This window comes from Phallusia mammillata, chromosome 3, assembly GCF_965637545.1.
Source record: "Phallusia mammillata chromosome 3, kaPhaMamm4.hap1.1, whole genome shotgun sequence".
NCBI lineage: Eukaryota > Metazoa > Chordata > Ascidiacea > Phlebobranchia > Ascidiidae > Phallusia > Phallusia mammillata.
In genome coordinates this window covers 2,127,969-2,138,114 of record NC_137254.1, presented here as the reverse complement: position 1 = coordinate 2,138,114, position 10,146 = coordinate 2,127,969, and the positions used below count along the sequence as shown (strand labels likewise).

The 10,146-nt window shown below is 36.2% G+C and overlaps 1 protein-coding gene across 1 annotated transcript; it reads left to right on the top strand.

The window, feature by feature from the left end:
• The first annotated feature begins 4,522 nt into the window (after positions 1-4,522).
• Positions 4,523-9,890, top strand: LOC145217723 (uncharacterized). Its single transcript, XM_080085063.1, has 2 exons — positions 4,523-5,424; positions 8,711-9,890. Exons 1-2 carry the CDS (start codon positions 4,532-4,534, stop codon positions 9,516-9,518), a joined length of 1,701 nt encoding a protein of 566 aa, XP_079941189.1. The 5' UTR covers positions 4,523-4,531; the 3' UTR covers positions 9,519-9,890.
• Positions 9,891-10,146: the final 256 nt, after the last annotated feature.

Here is a 10,146-nt window from a genome sequence, read left to right as displayed (position 1 = left end):
AATTCCTGGGGTTCTTACGGCTCTTGGGTTTGTTTACTAAATGTTCCAAACAGTTTCGTTGGTAAATCCAGCAAAACAGTGGCAATCTGAATAGCAAGCGTCCTGACGAATGCGTGCTGCAGGTCACTGCATCAATTCTCCCGGATTACGTTGATTTTTGCTCCAAAATTTGAATCGTTCTCTTACCACGAAACGCTTAGGGTTATACTGATCATTCATGAAAGCTTTAATCTCTTCCAAATAATTTACCTGTTTGGGCGGAGAACTGTGCGATATCAAGTTGGTTAGAAACTTGTAAAAAGCACCGCTTTGATTCGTCAGAAATACTTGCACTTGTCTGGTCTCGGGAGCTTTATGAGCCTTAACGAAAGTGTAAAACCGAACGCGCAGAAATAAGGCGTCGCCTGGGGTTCGCTGATTCGAGCTAGAGAAGAACTTTCACCTGGAGATGTCTTCTTCAGTAGCGTCATCATAACACTTCCATTTGTTCTTGTTGACGTCTTTCTTGAACTTTCATTGTTTTTGCATCAAGTCGAAAAACTTTTCCATCGACAGAAATAAAGAAGACTTCCATTAACGTGAAGGTAAACAATAAAAGAAAAAATTTCCTCGTCGCCAATGCTGTATTCCTGATCAGAGCAAATCATATGAATAAATAAAACAAATCCAGCCCGAAAATTTAAATAGCATCGAAATCAATTAGCATGGCAGCACAAGAATGCGAATCATGTAATTAAAACGCAGGGTGCGAAAATAGTTCGGCGAAGCGCGAAATACGTAACACACAACACGAATATATTAATTTGTTGAAACCTGAACTGAAGCCCTAAAAACCAAACAACGTGAACCCGAACCGAACCTGAACCCATATGACAAGCGGTTTGGCTCCCTAAAACAAGTTCAAAAAAATGGTTTTGAGAACTTAAATGACCAAACGTTTTGTAGAATTTGCTTACATACAAAAAAAATAAAGATTTACAAAAATATTTGTCACTGTAATACTTAATCAGGTAATATTTCATTATTTGTTTGTCAAGGAACAAACAACATTGATAAATTGACCCGTCAATATATGCATTATTAAAAACATGAGGAGGAATGTTAAGTTTCTTGAAGTTTTTCAACTTCTGGTGAACGTAGGATCTTGAGACAACACAGACAGTTATAATAGTTATATGTATTTTAACCCTTCTGCCACTAGTGTACAATAACAGATTTTGAAGTATGAAATTAAAAGTTTACTGTCAAAGCATGTCACCCTTATTTTACGTTCCAATTTAGAGACAACGCAAAAATAGGATCAATTTATAACCATAGGTAGAGGTAAAGATGCATCACAAAACAACCATTTCTCATTTATCTTATTTTTTAGTTTTCAAATAAATAAAAAACATTAAAAATGCCTTGAAATATAAAATACATTCAACGCAGAAATGATATGCAAAGTGCAGACTTTATTAGGAAATATCACACTACTCATACAAGAACCAAGAAAGTTGTCAATAAAATCCATGTCTCCAAAGCGAGAATATCCAGTGGCGATAGCATATAGCTTCAGCGCTAATTCAAGTAGCAAACATAGCAACAAATTTTCCTGCACTAGCAACACACATGCTGCTGAATAACAAACAAATTTCACGATATGGCAGAATGCCTAAAAACGAAGTCATGCGTAAATAAAACCACGCAAGTGCAAAATCAAAGAAAGGGACATCCGAATATGACAATACTTAATGAGGAAACAAACTTAAATAACACTAACAAAATGAAAACTAATTATTTCAGCTAATAGTTGATATTTTTGACCCTTATTTATTACCACGCTCTACGTTTAACCACAAAGTCACTGCAATAAACAGCAGTTAAAAATTCGTAACTGTAAGCGTGGCTGCCTCGTGTTTATTAGTGACTGGAACTTTCAGCGTCTGCATGCGTTTTTTAATTGGTTACTTGTGTTGTTTTTGGTTAACGAACAGGAAAATTATGCTGGTAAAAACTGAACCGTTTATTGTGAGTCTTGCACTTGTAGTGACCGGTGAGCACATGTTGAAACCTTTTTAAGCTTTTGGATTTGAGTTTACGTGAAACCTTCATTCAGACGTTAATCGTGTCGTCGTCCACCCACGTCTTATTCTGAACCGAATTATGTTATTCCGGTAAGATTATAGTTGCTTAACGTTTTACTGTCCGTCACTAGTGTGATTAAGTGATGTTTATATGTGATGTTACTTGATGCTGAATTTATAGACCTTCTACTGATCGCTTGCATTTAAATGACTTCGGCACTGAAATTCTGTCTGTTGCCTTGTCTGAATTTGAACATGTTTTCAGAAACCGCCTTTTGACCCTTGTACTCGCCGTGCTGCCGTGTGTCTTGGAGTTTGAGCGCAAGAAAAGGCGCGTTAAAGAAAGTTTTAAGAACATACGAGATCGCCCCTCTGTGCTGTCTGGATGTGGGTGGAGTCACGCCTTCCTTAATTATAGTTAAAGACAGCGCAACAGTGATTGTATAAGGCTCAACATTTTCTACAATCAAAATCAATTCCACGTCTTAGTATCAACCTAAAAAAGACAAATGAATGAAACTTTTGCAGCAGAGCGTTGCCTCACGTGGACACGACTTTACAAGTGTCAACACTGTACTGTAAAGATGGCAAGTTACTTGTAGACATAGAGCAAACATTAAGTCAAGTCTGAATTCTGTACAGGGCAACAACTCGTATTCGATGGAGAAAAGCAGACTTATCTAGCGTTTGGAAAAAAGGATAACAATCAGGAAAGGGTTTTGTCCTTATATCACATCTTCTGTAAGGTAAAACAAAAATATGAGCGTAACAATAGAAACTGAAGCTATTCTGACGCTCTGAATGTAGTTAATGACTTGGTTAACATGAGTCTTAGTCAGAGCTTGCAAAATAATGACAGGCTTAAAGCGTAATAACAATTAACCAACACAGGAATTATTTGACCTGCCAGCCTGCGCATTTTTTACACATTGTCCACTTAACTGTGACGACAACAATGCACTGACGCCACTTTATCACTGGTCAAGTTACACGCATCAATGCACACAGTCAGAGTTCCAGGCATTGCAGGTTATGTAGTGCTAATACAAGTCTGGTGTTTTAGCTGAAACGTATTGACTTTTATTTTTAGGCAAACGATGTTATCTGTGCAGTGAGGTGTTGATTAAATACATTTCCCGCGCTAAAACAAATTGTTGTACCACAAACAAGTGTTGCTTGTTTATAGAACCATTAGAACAGTAAGAGGCACTGGTTGTGACGACTGGGTGGTGCAAAGGTTGTTTTTATACTATGCAGCATTTCACTCGAGCGATTTTTGAAATTACTGCAATTTTTGGTAGTGGAAGGCATTTTTTATCGCATTATGATATCTGCAAATGTAACAAAAATAATTTGCGCAAAAACAGTGTATTTTTTTACAAGCAACAATAGTTGTTTATTTTCTGTACAGCGTGGCAGGTGAGGCGTTTTGTTTTGTTTGTACAGTATTGCATTTTTGTAGTAACTGAAGCTGTTTTAACGATCTGAATCAGGTCAATAATTGTGTTAATGTGTTAACACCAGTCCAAGTCAAAGCTTACATAAAGGTAGGATATATTAAAAGGCCTCAGGCGTAACACTTAACCAATGCAGGAAAGATTTGACCTGTCAGCCAGCGCTGTATGTAGGCATTTTTTTCTCACATAAAGTCACTTACACGCATCGATGCACACAGTCAGAGCCGCAGGCATTGCAGGTTTTCTTGTGCTCTCGTGAGTTTTAGCTGAAACATATTGACTTTTATTTTTAGGCGTGAAACAAAGTTAATCTGTGCAGTGATGTATTGGTTGATGCATTATCCAAGTAAAACAAATTGTTTACCCCAAAAGATGTATTGCTTGTTTAGAGATAAACTAGGACAGTAATACGACACTTGTTGTGACGACGGGCTAGCACAAAAATTGTTCTTCATGTAATCAAGAAACGCTATGCAGCTCTCACCTCTAGATTACGTACTTCATGATGCGTGTTATTTTCCACTGCCGGACAGATACATGCAATGTTTGAGAGAAACGACCAACTTTTTTGTTTTCTGGCAACGCCCAATTTGTTCAATACGCCATTGGCCTACACTGGGTTGAACTGCTACATCTTTTGCGTCTATTGCTTCTCGAAACGCGGTTTTACAGACGTTAGCAGGGACAAAATAATTTAGTATCGTATCATCCATCAGTTTTGCGTTTGCAAACGATTTTTTAAGTTAAAACCATGCAACAAAAGCATTTTATAATCAACTGCTGCAGCGTCCGTTTGTGTAATACGGGAATATAAACAAAGGCATTATCTCTACAACATTTTAACATCTGCACTACTAAAGGGACAGTATAATTGTTTATAATAATGATTGGTTTATTGGCAGGAGATAAACATGGTAAATTAGTTATTGACGCTCAGAATGATTGCGTTAACGTCAGTAGCCGTCACGTGACGACAACTAAACACTGTATTTTTTCAGGTAGTAAGAAATGATGACACACACCAAAGAGAAACCACATCAATGTGTTGTTTGTGAAAAGAGATTTAGTCTGCGTGGAAATTTAAAAAGACACATGTTGACGCACACCAAAGAGAAATCTCATCGCTGCATTGTTTGCGAAAAACGCTTCAGCGAAAGTGGAAATTTGAAAAGGCACATGTCGACACACACCAAAGAGAAACCTCATCGATGTGATGTTTGCAAAAAAAGATTTAGGCTAAAGGGAAGTTTAAAAACACACATGTTGACACACACCAAAGAAAAACCTCATCGCTGCATTGTTTGCCAAAAACGCTTTAGCAAAAGTGGAAATTTGAAAACACACATGTTGACACACACCAAAGAGAAACCGCATCGCTGCATTGTTTGCGAAAAACGCTTTAGCGAAAGAGGAAATTTGAAAAGGCACATGTTGACACACACCAAAGAAAAACCTTATCGATGTAATGTTTGTGAAAAAAGATTTAACGTAAGTGGAAATTTGAAAAGACACATGTTGACACACACCAAAGAGAAACCTCATCTCTGCATTGTTTGCGAAAAACACTTTAGCAAAAGTGGAAATTTGAAAACGCACATGTTGACACACACCAAAGAGAAACCTCATCGCTGCATTGTTTGCGAAAAACGCTTCGGCCAAAGTGCAACTTTGAAAACACACATTTTGACACACACCAAAGAAAAATCTCATCGATGTGATGTTTGTGAAAAAAGATTTAGCTTAAGTGGAAATTTAAAAACACACATGTTGACACACACCAAAGAAAAACCTTATCGATGTGATGTTTGTGAAAAATGCTTTAATCAAGGTGGTCAGTTAAAAACGCACATGTTGACACACACCAAAGAAAAACCTTATCGATGTGATGTTTGTGAAAAAAGGTTTAACCAAAGTTGTCACTTAAAAAGACACATGTTGACACACACCAATCAGAAACGAGTGATATTTGTAAAAACTCTTCACCACAAGTAGTAGTTTAAAAAGACGGATAATAAAACAAACTCCAACGATGCAATTCAAGTACAGGTGTGACAGAAGTAAATATTTGAAATAAACACATTATAATACACAATCTGAAACACCAAACGTGTGCAAGATTTTGAATTACGTATTGGCACTAAAGTGAAATTCCCTTCCTGTGTTTTGTAAATAAATAAAAAAATGGCACGAATGGACATTTTCAAACATGCTTGTGTACTGTTTGTTAAAGTGTTTAACGGATTTAGACATTTGGAAATTATTTTTTCTTTAGGCATTTTAAATTTATCTTGTAGGGAGCTAAAAAATAATAAAAATGACCCACAAAAAAGGGAATGTTAAACTATGTCACAATTGAACCAATTAATTCATTTTAGTTGGTAATGGGAATTGCATTTCTTTCTTGACATATAGTAGTGGTTTAAAAATTACTTCATTCGTGAGTTTACCCAAGCGACAAGTAGGGTCAATTTTAGGGTTTAGCTGAATCACCTTGCAGAATATCACGTCCCGGTCAGAACTATAAGACCACACCAAAACTGTGCACTGACAAGACTTTGATATGTTACTTGTAATGAAATAAGTTGAATTTGTTGCCACATGATATTCGTTAATGCTCATCACGAAACTCAAGAACACAATATATATCGTCATTTGTCGTGTAGTGTAAATAAACCTTGTTTTCCGGGTCATGTTTTTTTATCACTGTAGTTTCTGTTGGATCGTTATAGTGTAAAAAATAGATATTCCACCTGTTATGTGGTCTCTCAGTTTCTAACACGAAAGATGACCACTGTGTCATACGTAAAGCTGCTAGTTTTAAAGTGAAAAAAAAAACACAGTCCCGTTAAAAACACGCACAAGAACACAACTGAAAAGTAACAGAGATACGTTGTAAATCGGCATTGTGACATCATTAACGTACATGCGCTACTTGGTTCCATTCTGCACGACAGGGTTTCCTGTGAACGTAGTGAGTTGCATTTTCCTAAACCACATGGGATACGAACACGTACTAAAGGCGGAGGTCGCAGCTGCACAACCGATTACTATATGAGTTGTGTTATGGCATTTAACGCATAATAAATGGCATTAACACGTATAATAAATGGCATTAACACGTATAATAAATGGCATTAACAGCCCAGTTAAGTTACAGTGGCGAGCTCAGGCTTGTGTATTGGTTAGTTAGTTTCGTTAGTGCGATTTCGTTGGTCTGCTTTGCTGCTTGGATACTTTTCCTATGGCCTGTAATATTGGAGTAGAGAAACAAAAAAACGTCTTTTAACCAAAACTGTCAAATGAAGCAACTGAGGCAAAATCAACGTTGCTCAAAGACAGATTTTTCACAAATATTTGAGCATAAAACTTGGTGCTTGTAAATTGCAAGTTAAATGTTCAGTCTAATTCACCTTATGTTGTTGCACTGACTTTACTTTCAAGTTTTAACCCATTCTATGGATGAGAAACTAGTACCTATTCAAAGTTCGCAACGGCCCATTATTGTGGATATAAAATTGACCCACGAGGGGTTATCGCATAACAGTGCGTTGGGCAACTTATACAGACTTTGGATGTGATGTTTCAACATAGAATTCTTTACCAAAGGAAAAATCCAAACACACATGTTAACGCACACTAAAATATTCTGCAAGATATTTGGGAAAAAAAAACATTTCCCTAACATGGATATTTGAAAGCCCCCCTTACTGATTTACACTGAAGTAAAACCCATGCTTGTTGCTTTTGCAGTTGAAACATTTTGTTGAAATGTTTTTTAACTCTAAAATTATATTTTGTTTAATAGCGAATTGAATTGTTTGTTTACATAACAATAGCACAAAATAACTCATTGTTATTCGTCATTTGGTGTGCAGAAGTGGGATCAAATTATGTGACATGTTCCCATTTTTGTTGTGATGGTTTTGTTGAATAATTATTCACAAAATCAGTTTTGAAACCCCACCAGCTGCCTGTTCTCTTAGTTTCTAAATCCATGGAAGTTAGCTATTCTGGCCATGCGTCGAATTGCTTCCTGTAATACGAAAACGTGGTAAAGCCGTAAGTCGATGTCGCAGCTGCACAACCCGTTAATGCCTAAATCACTTCGTGTGCGTGCAACCCCAGTTAAGGTTTACACTAGCGAGGAAAAGCTAGTGTATCATGTTAGTTAGATTTGAAAGAACGAATTAGTTTGTCAACCCGTTAATGCCCAAATCACTTCGTGTGCGTGCAACCCCAGTTAAGGTTTACACTAGCGAGGAAAAGCTAGTGTATCATGTTAGTTAGATTTGAAAGAACGAATTAGTTTGTCTATCATGTTAAGATCACACCATTTCAGTTATTTTAAAAGTGGTATGTTAAGTTGAGTTAGATTTAGTAAAGTAAAAATGTTTTTAAGGGCGTTACGTGTTTTAAGGGCGTTAAGGAATTATTGTTAAACCTGGTTAGAATTTCCACAAAGGTTTGGACTTGAGTTTTGTCCCTTGGAAACACGGGTTTATAATAATTATTGGCTTAATGCATGTATCAGTTTGTTTTGAATAGAAGGACTTTAACTACAAGTTAACTCACTTTAATTGTTGAGCGTATATTGGTTTTAGTTTATAGTTGTAATCTTAAGGCTTTACTTGTCTTGACGTGACATCGACCGCTTCACCCTCAGATAAGAACTTTTGAACTGAAAATATATTTTCTTGCATATTTACGCGAAAATATTTACTTTTACTCGGCTACATTCATGCGTTATCAGTTGTTTGGCCCAAATTGTGACCAATATAAATGACGCTTGTAATCGGACACGCTGGAAAAGAAAATTGTAGCACAGCAGACTGACACAGCCACTTGATTTCAGTTAGCTTAAACGTTACTCGAGTATTAGGATTGCACATAGTTAAACGCATAAGTTAATTGCAAAGTATCACAGAACTGCATGTTGTACCTCCTTTTTTTCCTGTAGTATTCTTGTTGTTTCGTCTGTGCCAGTTAATTGTAAAGTATTACAAAACTAAAGGTTGTACCTTTCTTCAGGTAGTATTCTTGTTTCATTGTGCCAGTAAACCTTTTCATAAATCTTTAAAGTGTGATGTTGTTTGTGTAATAATATTTGCAATAAGCGGACATTTTGAAAACACACATGTCGACACAAATCCATGAGAAACCTCATCGATGTGATGTTTGTGAAAAAAGGTTTAGTCAACTTGGAAATTTAAAAAAGCACATGTTGACACACACCAAAGAAAAACCTCATCGATGTGATGTCTGTGACAAAAGATTTGCTAGAAGTGAACATTTGAAACTTCACATGATGACGCACACAAAGGAGAAACCTCATAGATGCAATGTTTGTGAAAAAAGCTTTACCCATAGTGGAGCTTTGAATAGTCACATGTTGACTCACACTAAAGCAAAATCCCATCGATGTGATGTTTGTGATAAAGAATTTTCTAGAAATGGATATTTAAAAAAACACATGTTGACACACACAAATGAAAAACCTCATCAATGTAGTGTTTGTGAAAAAGAATTTAGTATCCGTGGAAATTTGAAAAAACATATGTTGAATCACAATAATGACAAACCACATCGTTGTGATATTTGTGAAAAACAAATTCGCCAAATTGGAAATTTGAAAACACACATGTTAACACACACCAATGAGAAACCTCATCGATGTAATGTTTGTGAAAAAAGATTTCGTGAAGCTGGAACTTTGAAAAAACACATGTTTACCCATACCAAAGAGAAACCACATGGATGTGATGTTTGTGAAAAAAGATTTACCCAAAGAGGAGTTTTAACCAAACACATGTTAATTCACACCAACAGCAAACCCCATCGATGCGATGTTTGTGAAAAAAGATTTCGCGATCGTAGAACTTTAAAAACACACATGTTGATACACACCAATGAAAAACCGTATCGATGTGATGTTTGTGAAAAAAAGATTTCGCCAACTTGCAAATTTGAAAAAGCACTTGATGACCCACACCAATGAGAAACTCCATTGATATTTTGGGGAAGAATTAGTGCTTTTTACGAACAGACACATCTTGACACACACCAACAGGTTGTTTGCTAAAAAAAGCATTTGTTTAAGGTAGATATTTTTAAACCTACATGCTGATACACCATAAACAAACTCCAAACAGCAACTCATTCTAAGTGATGTGTTTGACATTTGTTTAAAATAATTGAAAATTTGAAGACATAAGGTAGCATGCTCTTTGTGTGAAACAAAGTTTAATTTGTTTGGTTATTTGCATGACCATGTAGCAATGCGTTTTTTATGTTTGGTGTATATTAATTCATTGTATGTTTCAACCTTCTTATGGACGTCATCTAATACTTGTAATTATTTCCCTTTGTAAGTTAGCAGACGTTCCTTATAAATTGTTACGCCTAAATCCCGTCACAATCACAAAACCTCTTTTCGAGTGTCACGTATCACGGTAATTATTTCTTTGTTTCGGAGTGACATGTAAATAAACATGTTAGATTTAACAATGGAGAACCATCCTGTACGTTTGTTGCGGCTTAAAAAAATTGTTTGATAAGCCTTGTTTTACGTTATAAGCGTTACACAATGAGATGCAGTGACGCATACACGTTAATGACGTCAAAAA